The 21,805-nt window shown below is 39.3% G+C and overlaps 1 protein-coding gene across 3 annotated transcripts in view; it reads left to right on the top strand.

Moving 5' to 3' along the window:
- TLK2 (tousled like kinase 2) overlaps nucleotides 1–21,805 on the top strand; it is a 105,798-nt gene that overhangs the window by 22,532 nt on the left and 61,461 nt on the right. Inside the window, exons 2-5 of one of the 3 annotated variants that reach the window (XM_008693583.2) lie at nucleotides 17,727–17,798; nucleotides 18,012–18,081; nucleotides 19,076–19,119; nucleotides 19,853–19,948. The exons of 1 other annotated variant lie outside the window; for it this stretch is intronic. In XM_008693583.2, coding sequence (XP_008691805.2) covers nucleotides 17,727–17,798; nucleotides 18,012–18,081; nucleotides 19,076–19,119; nucleotides 19,853–19,948 — 282 coding nt within the window. The remainder of the gene's footprint in view (nucleotides 1–17,726; nucleotides 17,799–18,011; nucleotides 18,082–19,075; nucleotides 19,120–19,852; nucleotides 19,949–21,805) is intronic. One more of the 3 variants, XM_040640431.1, reaches the window with a different exon arrangement.

Genomic DNA, 21,805 nt, shown 5'->3' with positions numbered 1-21,805 from the left:
TGTGAATGTGCCCCCAGGATTTTCTACAGAACTTCTGCTTTCTATCTGTAAATACTGAATTTGTATTTTTTATTTTTTTCAGATTTTATTTATTTGAGAGAGAGAGCACGAACAGGGTAGAGGGAGAGAGACGAGCAGACTCCCCGCTGAGCAGGGAGCTGGACGTGGTACTCGATCCCAGGACCCTGGGATCATGACCTGAGCCAGAGGCAGACGCTTAACTGACTGAGCCACCCAGGCGCCCCTGAATTTGTAGTTTCTAATCTGTGAAGGAGTTTCTAAGCATAAGGTGAAAGGCTGAAGCTAAATTGCAAGCTTTATAATGAAATATGTAGTAGTCTCTATGATTTTTGCTTCTACATATGTTGAAGTCATACTCCTTTTCCTTACGTTTAGTTTTTTAATGATTAATTTTTAGTTATATAAGGAATACATGCATACTTTTGTAATAATGAGAACTGCATAGAAAACACATTACTGATTTTGGTATGTAATTTTTACAGAAATTGAATCTTACTAGTGTTCTGCAACTTGTTTATTTTTCATGCAACAGGTGATTTTGAGATCTACCATTTAGGTGAGGCTACATGTTCTTTAAACAGTCGTCCTATAAACACATCTGTTAGGACAGTGTTTTGTCCCTTATTTAAAGAAATGTGAGGGGGTGCCTGGCTGGTTCAGCCAGTGGAGCATGGGACGCTTGATCTCAGAGTCATGAGTTCAAGCCCCACGCTGGGCATGGAGCCTACTTAAAAAAAAAAAAGGGGCACCTGGGTGGCTCAGTGGGTTCAGTGTCTGACTCTTGCTCAGGTAAGGTTGTGATCTCACAGTCGTTAGACTGAGTGGGAAGTCTGCTTGAAGAGTCTCTCTCCCTCTGCCCCTGCCCCGCTCGTCCATGCCTTCTTTCTCTGAAATAAATAAATCTTTTTAAAAACTAAAAAATATATGAAATGAGATAAAGGATTTGAAAATTAGCGGGGGAGGGGTTGCCTGGGTGGCACAGCGGTTAAGCGTCTGCCTTCGGCTCAGGGCGTGATCCTGGCGTTATGGGATCGAGCCCCACATCAGGCTCCTCTGCTATGAGCCTGCTTCTTCCTCTCCCACTCCCCCTGCTTGTGTTCTCTCTCTCGCTGGCTGTCTCTATCTCTGTCGAATAAATAAATAAAATCTTTAAAAAAAAAAAAAAGAAGAAAATTAGCGGGGGGATACCTCATCCTTCCATAGCCGATCAGGAAGCTGTGGAGGGCGGGAGCACGTGTGGTGCTCCTCTCTGCCCACCACAGTTGCGGTCCCTCCCACGGTTGTAAGGACTTCCTGTATCTAGCAGAATTGCGCTGGATCTTTTTTTTTTTGTTAACAGCTTTATTGAGATATGATTCACACAACATAACACTTCATCAATTAAAGTGTACCATTCAGTGGCTCAGTCTATTTGCAAAATTGTCCAACCGTTACCACAATCAATTTTAGAACATTTTATCACCTCAAAGAGAAACCTTTACGCCTTAGATGTCACGCTCAAAATCCCCATCCCTCTTAGCTCTGGTCAACCACCAGTCCACTGTTTGTCTCTATAGATTTGCATATTCTGAACATTTCGCATCAGTGGAATCATACAGTACGTGGCCCTTTGTGAGTGGCTTCTTTAACTTAGCATCATTTTCAGCTTTCAGGGTTCATTTGTGTTAGAGCATGTATCAGTACTTTGTTTTTTCATTGCCAAATAATACTTCGCTGTATGGATATGCCATATTTTTTTAATCCATTCTTCAGTTTGATGGACATTAGGGTTTTTTCCCATTTTTTGGCTATTATGAATAATGGTGCTATGAATATTCATGTATGTATTTCTGGGTGCGCTTACGTTTTCATTTCTTTTGGCTGTGTTCCTATGGGTGGAATTGCTGGATCTTATGGTTAAGAGATACTCTGTTAAAGGCTGGAGCTAATCTAAAACTCTAAGGATCTTTTTTTTCAGTCATTAGTTTAACCAGTTTAGGTGCTGCCAGCCTTTCCAGTGTGGCTGTACCATTTTATATCCCTACCAGCAGTGCATGAGAGATAAACTTTCTCCATATCCTTGCTGACACGTTATTATCTGGTCTTTTTTTTCTTTTTCTATTTGTTATATGCACCAGGTCTTGAGTGAATTATGTGGACTTTATAAGCAGGTTTCTAGGAGAAAAGACAGTTAAAGGATTTCTTGTTTTTCTTATTGTTGAGCTTGCTTGTTGTCTGGAAATGGATATTATTAAATTACATGGTTAGGATTTGGCATGACTAAAATATTACTAAAAGTCATTAATATTAAGGATTTTCTTGACAGTGTATTGTAATATTTTTGTTTCCTTACTAAAACATAATTATCATTCATTTAAAATCACTTTTTTGGGGGGGGGGTTAAAGACTGCCTTTGTTGTTGTTTGACCTGGTATATTCACTATAATTTTCAGTTAATCTGATTTTTTGTTTGGGAGGAGGTTGGGTTTTTTTTTATTATTAAGTTTTTAATCCCACAATATAGTTAACGTACAGTGTTATATTTAATTTTACGTATACAGTGTAGTGATTCAACAGTTCTGTATATTACTCAGTGCTCATCATAAATGTATGCTTAATGAAGGCTTTTTCTTAAATGAGATATAATTGACATACAACATTGTATTAGTTTCAGATATACAATAAAATCACCCCACTTTGATCATAATTAAATGGAAGTAAAAAATGAACTTCACTGTACTTATGCCACCCAAGTATGTTTGCTACAGTTATTATTAGAGTTAAGCCAGTTGATTCAGTTGAACGTTTTTTCTGGTTTTCGAGATTAGGTAGCTTCACTTGGAATCGAGATTGATTATTATAGTAAAAGAGCTACCTCAGTTACTTCAGCCTATAGTTTTAAAGATTGTATTGGAATAGATTGAAATGGTGCCACCAGTTTGTAAATACATCGAGTTGATTTTATTCTTTAAAAAGAATTTTTCTTGGCGGCGGCTGGGTGGCTCAGTCAGTTAAGTGTCTGCCTTCAGTGCTCAGCTCATGATCTCAGAGTCCTGGAATCAAGCCCCCCGCATTGGGCTCCCTGCTCAGCGGGGAGCCTGCTTCTCCCTCTCTCTCTGCTGCTCCCCCTGCTTGTGTGCATGCCCTCTCTCTCTGTTAAATAAATAAATAAAATCTTAAAAAAAAAAAAGAATTTTTCTTGAGAGTGTTGCTGAAGATGACTTTAAAAGTTAAAAGGGTACAGTGCTCCCTGCTAAATTGGGACCATTCTGGAAGTAATGTGATTTTGCCAGTTGCTGAATATGTTTATTCTAATTGTGCATTCTGAAACTGGGGAAATAACCACATCAGTGTTCATGACCCACTGTTAGGTGGGCCTGAAATAAAATTCCACTGATCAGTGACATCTATAAGCCCCTCTTCTGACTGGTGAACTACAATGATGTTTTGGGTCTTCTGGAATTAGTGTCTGTTCAGAGCCAGAGCCAGCATCCAGTAATTGTCAAAGAGTCTTTGATTATTTCATTTTACCCCATGCAGAGTCACCTTGGTAAAAGGCAGTGGTAGTCCTTTTGGGGAAAGCTTGTGGGGAGAAAGATTAGTGGTGTAAATTTTTGGTGGTATGGGGGATCCTTCCTCAAGGAGACCCCCTCATTCACTGGTTCTGGGTCTATAAAGTAACTCAAATCTTGGAATTGATTGAGGGGCCCTGGCTCTGTGTTTTTAATGATTGAAGTTATGCTTTTGTTCACTTGACCTAGACTCTCGCTTATACAGCTCAGGTAAGAATTGTAGAGTTCCCATCTACTTAACTGTTGGGAACACTGATCAACTAACTAGCCAGTGCCCGAGGTCTCTGGGAGTCTGACTATTCTGACTGCTGCCTTGACTCTGCTATGGTATGTGAAAAGGTAGTGCTACTAATGACTGAAAAACAAAAGTATGGAAACCCTTATTTTTTATTTTTTTATTTTTTTCTTCCAAGTTTTTTTTTTTTTTTAAGATTTTATTTATTTATTTCACAGAGATAGAGACAGCCAGCGAGAGAGGGAACACAGCAGGGGGAGTGGGAGAGGAAGAAGCAGGCTCATAGCAGAGGAGCCTGATGTGGGGCTCGATCCCATAACGCCAGGATCACGCCCTGAGCCGAAGGCAGACGCTTAACCGCTGTGCCACCCAGGCGCCCCTTCTTCCAAGTTTTTATTTAAATTCAGGCTGGTTAACATATAGTTTAGTGTTGATTTCAGGAGTAGAATTTAGCGATTCGTCACTTACATACAACACCCAGTGCTCGTTGCAACAAGTGCTCTCCTTAATGCCCGTCACCCATTTCGCCCATCTGCCCCCCCCCCGCCCCGGCCATCCTCCAGTAACCCTCAGGTTGTTCCCTGGGGTTAAGAGTCTCTTATGTGGGCCCCTGGGTGGCTCAGTTGGTTAGGCATCTGCTTCAGCTCAGGTCATGATCCCGGGGTCCTGGGATTGAGCCCCACGTCTGGCTCCCTGCTCAGTGCGGGAGTCTGCTTCTCCGACTCCCTCCTGCTCCCCCTGCTTGTGCTCGCACTCTCTCTCTCTGTCAAATAAATAAATAAAATCTTAAAAAAAAGAAGTCTTATGGTTTGCCTCCCTTTCTGCTGTCATTTTTTTTTCTTTCCCTCCCCCTGTGTTCATGTTTTGTTTCTTAAATTTCACATGAGTGAAATCATATGGTATTTGTCTTTTTCTGACTGACTAATTTCACGTAGCATAATACCCTCTAGTTCCATCCACGTGGTTGCAGATGGCAAGATTTCATTCTTTTTGATGGCCGAGTACTATTCGTGTGTGTGTGTGTGTGTGTGTGTGTGTGTACGTACACACACCGCACCTTCTTTATTCTTTTATCAGTTGATGGACGCTTGGGTTCATTCTGCTATAAACATTGGGGTGCATGTACTCCTTCGAATCTGCATTTTTGTATCCTTTGGGTCAGTAGCTAGTAGTGCACCTGCTAGGTGGTAGGGTAGTTCTGTTTCTTAACTTTTTGAGGAACCTCCGAACTGTTTTCCAGCATGGCTACACCAGTTTGCATTCTCACCAACAGTGCAAGAGGGTTCCCCTTTGGAGACCCTTAATTTTAATTAACATTAGGTATAGCCTTTAATGGAGTGTCTTTACTACTCCATTTTGACCCTGTCATCAGCTGTGTTCCTCTGTACTCACTCAAGTGTAACTTTGTCTGCTGTTCTCTTTTGTCTCGAAAGGACTTCTAATTCCTTTTAAGATGCCATATAGTCCAAGGAGGAAATGAAAACTTTAGAAACTCAACAAATGTTGACGTTTTAAACTTTTACTAGAGTGAAAAGATTAACCTTTGGTCCCTACTTCTACAAGTTTTTCTAGTTTATATGGGCTTTATTCATGTGCTAAAAGCTGGTTGTCGACTTTTGTATCTTAACCTCAATTTTCATGGTCTTGTAACGGAAGTACTTTTTTAAGCTCTCCCCCCGCCAAAGTACCTTTTAAATATATTAGAAATGTGTTTTATTTTGTTTTTGGAAACCATACTTTCTTTTAAAACAAGAAAATTGTCTATTTTTTAAACCGTCCATTTGGTTTTTTACTTATGAAAAAATGATTAGTAGCAAGAGACAGGGTAAGTAGTTTAAATGTTGGCATAGAAAATGGGGCTTTCGCTGAGGAGTCCTATTATCATACATTGTTAAAAAAAAAATTCTTTCTAGCTTCTCTTTGAGCCTGAGATGACTCTTTGAATGGACAGTTTCCCCTCCCCAGTGACTTGGATGTTAGTAAATGTTTTTTTAAACAGCTGTTATATATCAAATATCAAGTGACAGACTGTTTTACTTGGAAAATAAATGAAAATACGATGTAGTTATTAAACTTATCTAATGTGGATGAAGACGTACCAAACATACAAGAGTATGAATTTACCGTTAGAATTTAAGGTTTCAGGAAAACTTAAAAAAAGAAACAAAGAGAACAAAATAGTAGAAATACAAGAAGAAATAAATATACTCCAAAACAGAAGACTAGGAATTAATCCAGAGTTGGAAAATTGGGAAACAACAGGAAAAATTGAGGGAGTAACTTGGGTGTAACAAAAGATACCTACAAAGTGAGGACCTACAAAATGAAAACACTGGAAATGGATGTGTTATATCCTATTAATACGAAAGTCTCGGTAGAGTAAATAATTTCATTCAGAGCAGGAATTCATGTGACAAAATAAGATGTAAAAATGAGGATAGATTCCTGTAACCAAGGAAGAATCAAGATTATAAAATGATCTTTTCCTCTCTCTCCTGTTCTTTGAAGCAGGGCAAAAATCCACTCCCTAGTTACTGGTGGTCTATCCTGATCTTTCAAAGAATACTTTTCATGTTAAATAATAACATAGAAATAATAAACTCCAGTAGCAAAATCTGACAAATATGAGGAATTAGAAGTATAGCCTAATCTCATTTATGAATATATAGATGTTTAAATTCAAATAAGAGTATTAGCACATGGCTAGGAGATAATTCCTTTTTTTTTTTTTTGTATGTTTTAGGTAGTTTATCCTAAAAATGCCAGACAAGTTATTTTAAAAATTGATTAATGTATCTAGAGTCAGTATAGCTCGAAGGCTAGTAGTACATATTTTGAAGCCACATTGCTTAGGTCTGGGTCCTGGCTCTGTGTCTCTTTTTTTTATTTTTTAGAGATTTTATTTATTTGAGGGGCGGGGAGAGGGAGAAGCAGGTTCCCCGCTGAGCAGGGAGCCAGATTGGGGGGGATGGGCTCTATCCCAGGACCCTGGGATCATGACCTGAGCCAAACACTTAACTGACTGAGCCACCCAGGTACCACTCCTGTCTCTGCTTCTTACCAGCTGTCTCGCCTTGGGGAGTTTACTAAGTTTTCTTATATATAGTTTTTTAATCTAAAAATGTGAGTAGTTATAGCAGCTGTCTTATAAGGTTGTGTGTTAGTTTGCCAGGGCTGCCTAATAGACTGGGTGGTTTAAAGAACAGAAACTTATTTTTCACTATTCTGGAGGCTGGAAGTCCAAGATCAAGGTGTTAGCTGGGCTGGCGTTTTTTCTGAGGCTTTCCCGCCTTGGCTCACAGATGCTCCCTTCTCACTGTGTCCTTGTTCCTTCTCACTGTGTCCTCGTTATGATCTTTCCTCAGTGTGCGTGGATGCCTGGTGTCTCTGTGTCCTAATTTCCTCTTTATAAGGCTGTCAGTCATATTGGATTAGGGCCTACCCTAACAATCCCATTTTAACTTAATTACTTCTTTTAAAGGCTCTTTTTTTTTTTTTTAAGATTTTATTTATTTATTTGACAGAGACACAGCCAGTGAGAGAGGGAACAGAAGCAGGGGGAGTGGGAGAGGAAGAAGCGGGCTCCCAGCGGAGGAGCCCGATGTGGGGCTCGATCCCAGAACTCGGGGGCCACGCCCTGAGCCGAAGGCAGACTCTCAACGACTGAGCCACCCAGGCGCCCCTCTTTTAAAGGCTCTTATCTCCAAATATATTTTGATGTACTGGGGGTTAGGGCTTCAGGGTAAATTGTAGGTAGACACGGTTGAGCCCATTAACAGTTTGTTACCAGGATTAAATGTGATATAGGATGCTTTACCTATGTAGCAATTGTTACATAAGTATCATTTATCATTATTACTTAACTCTAGCAAGTAAATAATACATTTAAAAAACTCACAAAAACTTTTTATTTCAAAATAATTACAGATACAAAGGGAATTGGAAAATTTGTATAGGGAGGTTCCATGTACTCTTCCTCCCCCAGTGTAACCGTCTTGCATAGTTATAGTACAGTAATAAAACCAGGAAATTGACATTGGTGAAGTTCACACAACTCATTCAGATTTCACATAATACACCCACCATTTGTGTATGTGATTGTGCACATCTGTGTACTTTTATCATTTGTGTAGCTGCTTGTAACCACAATCAAGGTGCAGAACAGCTCCATCACAAGGCTCTCTTGCTACTCCTTTGTATTCACCCCCACCTACTCTTCCTTGAAATCCTAACTCATGACAACCACTAATCTGTTTCCATCCCTATAAATTCATTATTTCAAGAAGTACGTGTATGTATATTACATATATACTATAAAAATGGAATCATACAGTGTATATTCTTTGGAGATAGGCTTTTTTTTTTTTTTAAGATTTTATTTATTTGAGAGAGTGAGCGAGAGAGAGTATGAGTGGGGGGAGAGAGAGGGAGAAGCAGACTCCCCTGATGAGCAGGGAGCCCAATGTGGGGCTCAAAGCAAGGACCCCGGGACCATGACCTGAGCTGAAGGCAGACACTTAACCGACTGAGCCACCCAGGTGCTCCAGAGGGATTGGCTTTTTTTACTTGGCATAATTTCCTTGAAGTCCATCCAAGTTGTTGGGTGTATAGATAGTTCACTCCTTTTTATTGCTGAGTAGTATTCCATGGTGTGGATATACCACAGTTTGTTTAACCACTTACCCATTGAAGGGCATTTGGTTTCTTTCCAGGTTTTGGCTCTTATGGGTGTTGATTTTGTAAGTTCTTTATAGATTTGCTTACTAACCCTTTATCTGATATGTCATTTGCAAATATCTTCTCCCTTCCTGCCCATTTCTTAACTGGATTATTTGTTTTTTAGGTGTTGAGTTTGGTAAGTTCTTTATAGATTTTGAGGTTTTGGCTGTTACGAATAAAATCATTATGAACATTTGTGTACAGGCTTTTACATGAACATTACTTCTCTGGAACAAATGTCCAGTAGTATACAGTTCCTGGGATATGATATGTGTTCAGTACATTTTTAGTTTTAAAAGAAACTACCAAACAGTTTTCCAGTTGGCTGTACCTTTTTATATTCTCACCAGCAATGTATGAGCGATTCAGTTTTTCTATGTACTTGCCAGCATTTAGTCTTGTCACATATTTTATTTTAGTATTCTGATAGGTGTATAAGGACCTTTAATTGTGGTTTGAATTTGTATTTCCCTAGCAGCTAATGACATTGAACATCTTTCTCAGGCTTATTAGCCCATCTTTACGTGTTTGTCAGTGAAATGGCTGTTCATGTCTTTTTGCCAGTTTTCTAATTGGATTAAAATTTTATTGAGTTTTGAGTTTCTTATATAGTCTAACTTTAACCCCTTTGCCTGATCTGTGGTCAGCAGATATTTTCTTTTAGCCTGTGATTTTTCTCTTTGTCCTGCAAGGTCTTTGCTGAGGAGACGTTTCTCATTTTGAGGAGGCTCCATTTGTTAACTTTTCGTTTTATAGATCAAGGTTTTGGTGTCAAGTCTAAGACCTCTTCACCTAGTCCTGTGTTGTGAAGATTTTCTCCCATTTTTTCCCCTAAACATCTTGTGGTTTTGTTTTACATTTAAGTTCTTTTTTAAGATTTTATTTATTTATTTGAGACAGTGAGAGAGAGAGAGAGCCTGAGCAGGGGCAAGAGGCAGAGGGAGAGAGAGAAGCACTCTCCACTGAGCAGGAAGCCTGATACCGGGCTCAGTACCAGGGCCCTGGGATCGTCACCTGAGCTGAAGGCAGGTGCTTAACCGACTGAGCTGCCTACGTGCCCCTACCTTTAAGTTCTTGATCCCGTTTGAGTTAGTTTTTTAAATAAGTTATAAGATTTCAGTTGAGGTTCATATTTTTGTCTGTGGATGGCTAATTGCTCCAGCACAAATTTGTTGAAAAGTCTATCAAATTGTTTTTGTGCTTTTGTCAAAAATTAGTTGGGCATATTTGTGTGGGTCTGTTTTTATCAGTTGTGAAAATTAAATGTGCTAATATAGAATGCCCAGCCCGTACAAGTGCTATGTAAGTGTTGGCTGTTATTATTCTTACAATGGCAAATAAGTAGTAACTCTTAAAAAAGCATTTGGATGAACTCAACAACCATCCCAACTTTCTAATTTAAAAAACAATACAGTTTTTTTTTTAAGATTTATTTATTTATTAGAGAACGTGAGTGCACACGCGTGTGAGCTGGGGGAGGGGCAGAGGGAGAGAGAATCTCATGCAGGCTCTGTGCTCTATCCCATAACCCTGAGATACGAGCCGTTCAGAAGCCAAGAGTCAGACACTTAACCTACTGAGCCACCCAGGTGCCCCAATGCAGCTTTTAAAAACAGCTTTAATTGTGGTAATATACATCTAAAATTTGCCATTTTACATTCTAACTAACAGCACACAAAGGTTCCAATTTATCCACATCCTTGCTAGCACTTATTACTTTCCCCCTTTTCTGGATAATAGCCATCCTAATGGGTGCAGGGTGCTATGGTATTTCATTGTAATTTTGATTTGCATTTCCCTAATGATTAGTGGCATCTCTTCATGTTCTTCTTGGCCCTTTTATGTCTCTTTGGAGAAATGTCTGTTCAAGTCCTTTGTCCTTTTTTTCTAAAAAAAAATTTTTTTTTAAATTTTTAAATAAATTCTATCCCCATTGTGAGGTTGGAACTCATGACCCTAAGATCAAGAGTAGCAAGCTCTACCAACTGAACCAGCAGGTGCCCCTACCCAGTTTTTAATCAGATTGTTTGTTGTGTTCTTATTGATTTGTAGGAATTCTCTGTATAGTCTGGATATTAACCCCTTAGCGTAGGATACATGATTTGCAAATATTTTTTCCGATTCTGTGGGTTACCTCTTGACTCTATTGATCATGTTCTTTGGTGCACAGAGGTTTTTAATTTTGGTATAGTCCAATTTGTCTGTTTTTTGTTGTTGTTGCCTGTGTTTTCGGGGTCCTCAATTTTGAGTTAATTTCTGTATGTGGCATAAGGTAGGGTCCAGCTTATTCTTTTGTATGTGAATGTCCAGTTTTCCTGACACCATTTGTTGAGAAGATTGTCCTTTCATCATTGAATGGTCTCGGCATCCTTGTTGAAAATCAAGGTTGAAAGTCATTATGCAGGACACCTTAAACTTACACATAGCTGTGTATCAGTTATATCTCAGTAAAACTGAAAAAAAAATCTGCAAAGAAAAAATTTGTGGTGGGAGGAAAGAAAACCATTTGACCATATATGCAACGGTTTATTTCTGGGCTTTCAATTTTATTCCATTTGTCTGTATGTCTGTCTTTATGCCAGTGCCATCTTGTTTGGATTATTACAGTTTTGTAGTGAGTGTTGAAATCAGGAAGTGCGAGACCTCCACCTTTGTTCTTTTACGGGATTGTTTTGCTATCCGAGGTATTACTACAGCCTTTAATGGTGTAAAGCACTAGCAGAGTTATGTTGAAAAAGAACAAAACAGTGTTCTTTAGGCTTATTATTTGTGTTGTTTTATTCAGTGCAGTAAAATGTGAAACAAGATCTATAAATTGTAGAAAGGAAGGTATACACTTATTATTTATAATAAGGAACAAACAGATGATTAGAAAGAATAATTCAGTAAAGTGACTGATTTAATAAAATATATGAAAATTACATAATTCCTGAACATCAGCAGTATAAGAAAAAATCAGAAAAATTGAGTCCCAGTTATTAGAGCTTCAAAGATATGATGATGTTACGTGGTGAATGGGAGTTAAACTTGATGGGCCATAAGCCTTTATGCCTTGGGGTTTAATTTACCCCTGTGGATGATGATTGAAGTCAGAGGCCTGAACTGGATCTGTGTAAAGCTGGAAATTGGGAAGGGGCAAGCCTTGCCTATGACCTAGGACTGCTAAAACTGCTCACTGGCCCAGGACGTAGGACAGAAGTGAGCAACTTATATGGATTGTGGCTGTTTAAAGCCACCTGCGGAAAATGAGGTGCTTGGGGCGCCTGGGTGGCTCAGTCGTTAAGTGTGTGCCTTCGGCTCAGGTCATGATCCCAGGGTCCTGGGATCTAGCCCCACATCGGTCTCCCTGCTCAGTGGGAAGCCTGCTTCTCCCTCGCCCAGTCCCCCTGCTGGTGTTCCCTCTCTTGCTGTGTCTCTCTCTGTCCAATAAATAAAAAAAAAAAATCTTTTAAAAAAAAAGAAAGGAAAAGAAAATGGGGTGCTTGACTGGCTCATTCGGTAGAACATGTGACTCTTGATGTCAGGGTCATGAGTTCGAGTCGCATGTTGGGTGTAGAGATTACTTTAAAAAGAAAGAAAAAATTTAAAAGCCACCTGTAAGAAATGGAAAACTTCAACCTTGTGTGGAAATCTTGGGCAAGGCAACTAATGTATAAATGTGTTTGGAACTAATGAATGTTACAGGCCACTGGCAGAGGCAGACATTAAACTGCTTTTGGGACTGTTCCTTAACCCCTGAAATGTGGAAGACGCTGCCAAAGTGAGCATGAACTCATACAAAACTTACAAAACACCTTATTACAAAGATGCATCAGATGGGAAAATCAGCAATTGAGGAACTGATAATAATAGACTAGTTTGTAAAAACATTTGATTATCTAATATATAGTCCATATTCAGTTTCTGCCTTTGTCCCGTAATGTCTTTTATAGCTGTTTGGTTTTGCCTTGTTTTGATATTCAGGGTCAGAGCAAAGGTCGTTCATTTAATTTAGTCATACCTTTATCCTCTTTTAACTTAGTTGAGTTTCCCCTGCCATTTTTGTTTGTTTTTTAGTGAGGGTGACATTTTTGAAAGGTAACATTCAGTTTGCCTAAAAACTTTTGGTTAGCTCTCTTACTAGACAGTAAGCTGTTTTAGAACAGGGTATATTTGTCATTTATCCCTGCTAATTAAATTTAATCTAATGATTTTATGATAATGTGGGATGCTGTGCTTCAGAAAAGGACAGTAAAAGGGAGGACTTAGTAATTCTTAATCCTTTTCTCTTTCGGTTAGACAAACATACCCAAGGAACCATAAGGATCCTTGGGCCTCTTGCATGACATTTCAGATACTACGGTGGCCCTCACTGTTATGTGCGCTCTGCAGTTTTTCCTTACCAGTAATTGTGAGTAAAACAAACAGGTTCTTCAGTTCTCTCTTGTCTGTGTAGTTGAAATACAGTATATGGTTTTATTACTCTCCAAGGGAAAAAATGCTTCATAATGGTTACACTAAAGGTAATTCATGAACAGAATATTTTTAAAATCTGGGCATAGGAATATTCAATTTAAATTATTGTAGAATTCTTATGTAAATAAAACTTTTTTCTCATTCAGAACATTGTGGAACTCTGTCATTATAGGATTAAGACTTTTGTTGTTTTATCACTGGGAGTACATGATTTGATTTCTTCTCCCTAGTTTCACTTTATTATTTTTCTTTTTAAGATTTAATTTTTTGACAGAGCATAAGCAGGGGGAGTGGCAGAGGGAGAGGGAGAGGGAGAAGCAGGCTCCTCGCTAAGCAGGGAGCCAGGTGCGAGGCTTGATCCCAGGACCCTGAGATCATGACCTGAGCCGAACGCAGACGCTTAACCGGCTGAGCCACCCAGGTGTCCCTCACTTTATTATTTTTCTTTGCAGCTTCACAAGTGTCTCACTATGAAGCTCTCTGTTACCGTGTGTTAATTATACTTGAAAAGTAGTGCTTTAAGAATAAGGTGAAAGGAATACTTAATACACCCTAGTAGGAATGCAAATTGTTTCTGAAGTAAGCCTAATAACTTGTTTTTTAACAGCTTTATTGAGATATAATTCGTTTACTGTACAATTTACCCCTTTTAAAATCTGCAGTTCATTGTTTTTTTAGTATATTCATGGATACATACAACCATCAACACAGTTTTAGAACATTTTTATCACCTCAAAACCCCATATTCTTTAGCTGTCACCCCCATCCCCCATTTCCCCCCCACCTCGACCCTAAGGAACCACTTAATTTACTTTCTGTCTTAGCTTTCCCTAGTCTAGGTTTTCATATGAATGGAATCATTTGATATGTGGTCTGTTGTGACTTTTTTTTACTTAGCAAATGTTTTCAAGGTTCATCTGTACTGTAGCGTGTATCAGTACTTGATTCTTTTTTTTTTTTTTAAAGATTTTATTTATTTATTTGACAGAGAGAGAGACAGCCAGCGAGAGAGGGAACACAAGCAGGGGTAATGGGAGAGGAAGAAGCAGGCTCACAGCAGAGGAGCCTGATGTGGGGCTCGATCCCATAACGCAGGGATCACGCCCTGAGCTGAAGGCAGACGCTTAACCGCTGTGCCACCCAGGCGCCCCAGTACTTGATTCTTTTTTATGGCTAAATAATATTCCATTGTAGGGATGTACCATATTTTGTTTATCCATTTATCATTTGGGTATTTGGGTTGTTTCTACCTTTTGGCTTTTGTGAATAATGCTGCTATACATTAATGTCCAGGTTTTTGTGTATATTCATTTCTCTTAATTATATACCAAGGAGTAGCATTCTGGGTCATATAGTAATTATGTTTAATTGTTTGAGGAACTGCTTGTATTTGAAAGCAGCTGTACCATTTTGTGTTCCCACCAGCAATATATGAGGGGTCTGATTTCTCCACATTTCTTGCAGGCACTTTTTTTTTTAAATCAAGTATGATTAACACACAGTATTATATTAGTTTCAGGTATATAATACAATGATTCAGCAATTCTATACATTTCTTAGTGCTCACTGCCAGCACTTTGTTACTGTCTTTGTTAATATAGCCATCCTCGTAGGTGTGAAGTAGTGTCTCATTTTGATTCTGATTTGTGTTTCCCCATTAGCTAATGATGTTGAACTTCTTTTCATGTGCTTATTGACCATTTGTATGTAGTCCATTTGGAGAAATGTCTGTTCAGATCTTTTGCCCATTTTTAAATTGTTTTTCCTCAGAAGTCAGCTGTTAATCTTATTGGGATGCCCAAGATTTTCTCCTGTCTTTGCCTTTGAGCGTTTTTCCTATTATGTGTCTGTTTGTGGGTGGTTTTGTGTTTATCCTGCTTGGAATTCATTAAGCTTCCTGGATGAGTACGTTATTGCTTTTCAATAAATTTGAGAAGTTTTCAGCCATTATTTCTTTGAGTATTTTTTTTCTGCCCCTTTCCTGCTCTCCTCTCTCTCTTGTACTCCAATTATGTGCATGGTGATGTACTTAACGGTTTCCCACGCTTCTCTAAAGCTGTTTTTTTTCCTTCTGTTTTCTCTCTGGTTTTCAGCTTGCATAACTTCTATTGATCTATCTTCAAATTTGCTAACTATTTCTCCTGACACTTCATTTCTACTCTTGAGCCTCTCTAGTGCATTTTTTAAAAAATATATTTATTTGAGAGAGAGAGAGAGAATGCCCGCCCGGGCCCATGAGTGGGAGGGGCAAAGGAGAAGGGAGAGAGAATCCCAAGTAGACTCCACACCGAGAGCAAAGCCCAATATGGGGTTCGATCTCAGGACCCTGAGATCACAACCTGAGCCAGAACCAAGACTCGAACACCCAACCAACTGTGCCACCCAGGCGCCCCCATTTTTTATTTCAGTTATTCTGGTTTTCAACTCCAGAATTCCTTTTTAAAAATATTTGTAATTTCTGTGTTTCTGTTGATGTACTTTATTCGATGCAACATTGTCATTCACACCTTTCTTTACTACTTTAATTATGGCTTCCTTTGCCTCTGTGAACATATTTATAGTGGTTATTTTGAAATATTTTTCTGTTAAATTCAACATCTGGTCACACTCACAGGCAGTTTCTTTTGCCTGCTTTTTTCTTTTTCCTGGTTTGTGGGTCATACATTTCTATTTCTTTGCACACCTCATGATTTTTTGTTGGAAACTGGTCATTTTAGATGATATGTTGTACTAACCTGGGTACTGATTTTTCATCACAATCTTGGGACTTGTACTGCTACTTGCTTGTTTATTTGTTTAGTGATTGACTGGATTATTTTAGTAAAGTCTGTTGTTTCTTTCCATTCCTCCAGCATCAAGCCTCTGGTGGTGGCTTTAGGGAGGCACAGCTTTAAGACTGTAGTCACCCTGGGATGGTTGGTACTAACAGGGCTTTCTTTCCCTGACCAACCCAGCTGTTAAATTCCACTAATTGCCCAGATTGCTCTGTTGTTTTCAACAATACCCTGAGGCTTAGATTCCTCCACAAACTAATCAGATCAGATTGGGATTCCTTGGAAGGAAGAGTTGCTGAGGTCAGTGTTTGCTGTTTGTTCTGACGCCAGGAGGACTTCTCCCAAATGTCTTAACTCTTGGGCTCTCTTCTGCAAACTAGCTGGCTTGCAGTCTAAGCTGTACGCTCATTACCTCCACAGATCTTCCAGTTGCCTTTTACTGTAACTTCCACTTTCTCGAGAATGCCCTTGGAGTTAAACTTATCCATGCTCTTTTGGGAATGAAGTCAAGTCTTTTGGGAAGAGCTTTGGTGGCATGTATTCTTGCCTTTTTCCTGAGGCAAAATATCTGAGTCAGGGTTCTGGAGCTGGGGCTGGGGACAGTGGCAATCTTTTGTGAGTGACATTCTAGATCTGGGAGCTGAGTGCTGGAGGGGGTAGGAGACGGGAGTAGGGTGGGAGTGAGGTGCATGCAGCAGCTTGCTTCTCCTGGTGTGGAACTACCACCATCTGATGAGCTGGGCGGAAGAGCTCTATGGGGCCCCACTGTTCTCAGTATGCCACACCTGAGGTATAGCCTCTGTTCCACAAGTGGGGGGGTATACACAGGGGAGCCCCTGCTTTTGATGTACTTGCGTGGTACTTAGTATCAGCAGCACGGGGCTGGGGACAGTTCTGCTCCTTGCAGGAAGAAAGCTCTTGGACTGAGAGCTGGGGAAGAGGGAGCCATGTGTATTGGAACCTTGCTGAGATTGGAGAGAGGAGGAATGAGAGTGGTCTTGGTTCAAATACCACAGATTTTGACTTTTCAGTACGAATTTTTGTAGATTTTATTGAGTAGTTGTTTTCTTCATTTACTGTTTCCCCTCAGGGACCATTTCCGGAGGCTTTGAATGGTTTTTAAAATAATTCTCACCAATTTCACTGAGGAGCTCCTTGTACTGTGAGGCTAGGAGTCAATCTCTTGTAACTTGGTTTTTTTGAGCTAGTGGTCATGTCTCCTTAAAGCATGACTCAGAAAAGTGTTTCCTTCATTATGGTTCCTGACCACTCTTCATAAGAAACCCTTAACATATCAACTTTCAGATGATGCCTCTATGATACAGGAGGCCAAGAGAATTGATTTCCCCTGCTTATTTTCCTTAAAAAATGAATTCACTACATATGGAAGTACTCTAGAAGGAAAAATTTGCACATGACTACAGAGTTGGTGAAGGAAAGGAAAATAGTAGTAACAAGAGAATTTTCTTTTTTAAGATTTTACTCTTTTTTTACTTTTTTTTTTTTAAGATTTTATCTATTTATTTGAGAGAGAGAGCATATGAGCAGGAGGAGCAGCCGAGGGAGAGGGAGAAGCAGACTCCCTGCTGAGCAGGGAGCCCAACTCGGGGCTCCATCCCAGGATCCTGAGATCATGACCAGAGCTGAAGGCAGACATTTAACCGACTGAGCCACCCAGGCGCCCCTTTAAGATTTTATTCTCAAGTAGTCTCTACACCCACCATGGGGCTTGAACCCACACCCCTAAGATCAAGAGTTGCATGCTCTGCCCACTGAGCCTAGAGAATTTTAACATGAGGGCGCCATCTTATAGTTGATTGAGTTCTTTTTAAGTTGGTTTGCAGGTGTACAGTTAATTCTTGATTTCTTTGACCTGACTTACACATCAAAATCAGCAGACTTCTTCCTCAGTTTTGCTGTCATCTTAAATTAGTTTCTTTTGATTCCTTTTTTTTTTTTTTTCCTTTCCAGGGTCCACTCAATAGTGAGTCTTCCAACCAGAGCTTGTGCAGCGTGGGGTCCTTGAGTGATAAAGAAGTAGAGGTAAGAGGCCACCACCACTGTGAGACTTCACATATTCCCAGACTTTCAGTCTGGGTTGAAAGATGGCACTGCATAACTCCAGGACACACTGATTTAGGACTTGTCTGTGTCTTATATCTCCTTATAAGTTCAGTATTTTGTACATACTCTCTAATTTTCATAATGTGAACAATGTAACAAAATGCTAATTGTGATGTATATGGTATTTAACAGACTCCTGAGAAAAAACAGAATGACCAGCGAAACCGGAAAAGAAAAGCTGAACCATATGAAACTAGCCAAGGTAGTAATAATTTCACACCAATAAAAATACTAAATTCTTATGTACTTAGAATTTTCCGACTCACAGTAAATAATCGGTTCAGATACAGGGATTCCTAACAAGGGAGATTTGTGTGCCTTTAGGGAATACTAGGCTGTTTATTATAGACTTGCCACTTGATATACACCTGACACAAGTGTCAGTTCTCTGGGGACTCTCATTTTCCCTGTTGTAAGTTAACGATCTTCTCACCACAGGTTTTTGTTCAGACTAAGCAGAAAAGAGGTTACATTGGCTTTTTAACCATATCTTGCATTAGCTCAGTGATTTGTTAATAATAGGTAACCAGAAATGGTTTTATTTACATGGCTGTCCTTTCTACATCCTCTTCTTCTTTGGCAATTATTTAGTTGAACATTGGCACCCAGTGGGATAAATCTGTAAATATGATGGTTATGATGCCAGATATCCATATTAATTAAGGAGGGACTAAATGGTTTGCTTCGTCCACCTACCCTCTCTGAGGAATGGAAGTCATAGTCTTTTTTGCATTTTTCTTGTTTGTTATCTACAAATTATTTTTTACTTTTGAGAGGAAAATTCTCCCAAAGTGACATGGTTACAGATTTTTTTGTGATATAGAATAAACCCTCCGGTCCTGATATGTTTGTTTTAAATTCTTTGTTCTCTTAACTGAGGGCATGGACTATAAATTAGTTTTATTTTGATTCACAGTTGTGGCATAGGTTTTGTTAGTATATTACAAAAGAAAGATTAGCAAATCTTAAAGGAAAGCAATCTCAGAAAAAATCTTCTTTTCACTGCTTATTAAGTCTTTTATTAGATGAGGAAACTGTCTCTGTTCTTACGATACAGATAAATTGGCTTACTTGTTAAAAGTTAGGCCAACACTTGATGATAATGTATGTAGTTATTGAATACATAGTACATTTTAGTGAATAATGGTTTACATATGTTATTGGAAAAACTATACTTACTTTGGTTTCATTTTCAGGGAAAGGCACTCCTAGGGGACATAAAATTAGTGATTACTTTGAGGTAAGTTAAAATTTTGGAAAAAAAAATCTATAGTGGTTTTTAAAAAACTAAATCCTTGCGTTCATTTAAGGCTTTAGAAATCAGTATTTTGCCTTTACCGCGCTCTCCCCCCCTTCTGCCCCATCTTCATCTATCTGATGCTGCCCCATCTCTCTATTTAGAGGGAACTGCTGCTGACTTCCGAAATTTAAATTTGTTTACGATGTGTCTTGTCTGTGATGATATAAAAATTCACAAATGAGGTGATTTTTCTCTTGGCCAGACTAGGTTTCGGGTCTTACAAAGATTGAAATGGAGTGACTTGGACTCTTCTTCTGTCCTCTTCCCTTTAGTTCAGTGGGACATGTAGCGAGCTCACTGACCCATCGTTAGTGGTCCCTAAAGAAGACGCTAACATCCACTGTACCACTGTATTCCTGCTTTCGGGTATTTTGAGACAAGAAGGGAAAACATTCTTCTCTGATGTCCTTTCAAAACCATGTGTACCTTCAGCTTTCTAGCCATGTTTTCTTTATATCTTGGTACATTTCTGCTGGAGCTCCTTCTTAAAATCTCATTGAAAAGATAGCAGAATTTGACTTACATGGTGGCATTTTCTCTTTAGCCTAAGATGTATTGACTTATTAAAGGGGCCAGATAATTAAGACCTGTTTGTGTGTTAATCTTTTACTCTCCTTATCTGAAGCATAGTACTGTTTTGAATTATTCATATCCATTTTTCCCTGTTGGCCAGTTTGCTGGGGGAAGCGGGCCAGGAACCAGCCCTGGCAGAAGTGTTCCACCAGTTGCACGATCCTCACCGCAACATTCCTTATCCAACCCCTTACCGGTAAGCATTCACCCGGAGAAACTTGACGCCTGTTCTAGGAGACCAGCAGCCCAGGAACACTCAAGCAGTTTCTCTTCCGTTAATGACCCAAGGGGAATGAGGCATTAAGGAGAAACATTCATATTATTACCTGTGAACTTAGATTCAAGTCTGTATCCATAAATTTACGTTTTACAAGAGCTCACCCTGTTCCGCAGTGTAAGTTATCTCTAAGCCAGTTCAGATACTAGGTTTTTATCCTTGCCAACCTTTCATGTTCCTATTAATTGAATCCTGTTTTTTAAAAAAATTGGTCAGCTCCTGGCATTTGATTTATTTTCAAGGCTTTCTCAGTGATGTGGTAGAGAAGCTAATGTTACACAAATTTGAGATATAGATTTGTTTCCTTTTTTTTTTAAGATTTTTAATTTTTACATAATCTCTACACCCAATGTGGGGCTTGAAGTCACAACCCTGAGATCAAGAGTCGCAGGCTCTACTAACTGAGCCAGCCAGGTGCCCCCGCCCCCCATTTCCTTCCATTAAGTGAGAATTGAAGGTCCTAAAAAACATTTTAGCGAAGTTAGTGGTTCTCAACTGGGGATAGTTTTGCCTCAGGGGACGTGGGGCAGTGTTGGAGTAATTTTTGATCACAACTAGAGGGTCGGAAGAGGGAGCTGTGGGCATCTAGTAGGCAGAGGCCAGAAACGCTGGTAAACATCTTACACACAACAGGCCCCACAATACGGTTACCTGCTCCAGATGTCACCGGTGCCAAGATTGCCGCTCTCTGAGCTAGCTAGCAAATACGGGATTTTCGTGTGAATTTATTTGTGTGTCTTGAGATAATTTCTTGATACCATACAAGATCTTTATACTCAAGAGTGTGTCCTGGCCGCTGATGCCTCAGGTATTGCTTTGGGATCTTGGAGAAAAGGGGTCCCCCTGAGATCAGTGTTTGTGCTAGGTCTCTTTTTAGGAGCGTTGTTTGACTCTGCTGCCTCAGCAGAGTTGGGTAGCAGTGCTTTTTTCCGAAGTGATTGAGTCTTCTGCATTAAAGTACGGAGAAAGCGCCTCTTCCCCTCTTCTGTCTCATAAAGTCATGCATTCATTAGGGTGACTACGGTTATTAAAGCACTTAGGAGAATGCATTCGACTCGAAAATGTGGCTGTTATTTGGTCATCCTTGTATTTAAACATGTTAGAAATATTTGATGTGTAGAACTGGTTAGGTTGAGGTTTTTTAGGTAACTGTCGAGGAGGCTTATGTCTTTATTTTTCTTAACATTTATTTATTTATTCATTCAGTCATTCAGTTAAAGAAATTTTTGTTAAGTAACCTCTATACCCAAAGTGGGGCTCAAACTTACAACCCCAGAAATCAAGAGTCGTGTGCTCCACTGACTGAGCCGGCCAGGTGCCCCTATTTTTCTTAACTTTTAAGCCAATTAAAGTGTTTAAAATATTCCAACACAAGAAAGAAATTTTACCAGCTCCCTTTCCGCAAACCCCCTATGCTCTCTGCCAGTTGTTACCTCCTCCCTGCCATTGGGGATAGGCACTATCCTGACTTCTAACAGCATAGATGGGTTTTTTTCTGTTTTTGTACTTTGTATGAAAGGAGTCATACAATATATAATCTTATGTCTGGCTTCTTTCATTCAACATTTCTTCTATGAGATGCATCCATATTGTTGTATGTTGTTGTAGATCATTCACGGTCATTGGTGTGTGGTATAATTTTAATATTTTTATTTAATAATTTTTAACTATATGGTTAATATGTTGCCCATCTTCTTCCACTAGAATGTTAATCCCATGAGAGCAGGGACTTTGCTTTATTGTTTATTGCTGTTTCCATCTCTTAGTACTTACTAC

The sequence above is a fragment of the Ursus maritimus genome, unplaced genomic scaffold, assembly GCF_017311325.1.
Source record: "Ursus maritimus isolate PB19 unplaced genomic scaffold, ASM1731132v1 scaffold_24, whole genome shotgun sequence".
Classification (NCBI taxonomy): Eukaryota; Metazoa; Chordata; class Mammalia; order Carnivora; family Ursidae; genus Ursus; species Ursus maritimus.
Note: the sequence above shows the minus strand (reverse complement) of the source record. Positions and strands in the feature narration are given on the sequence as shown.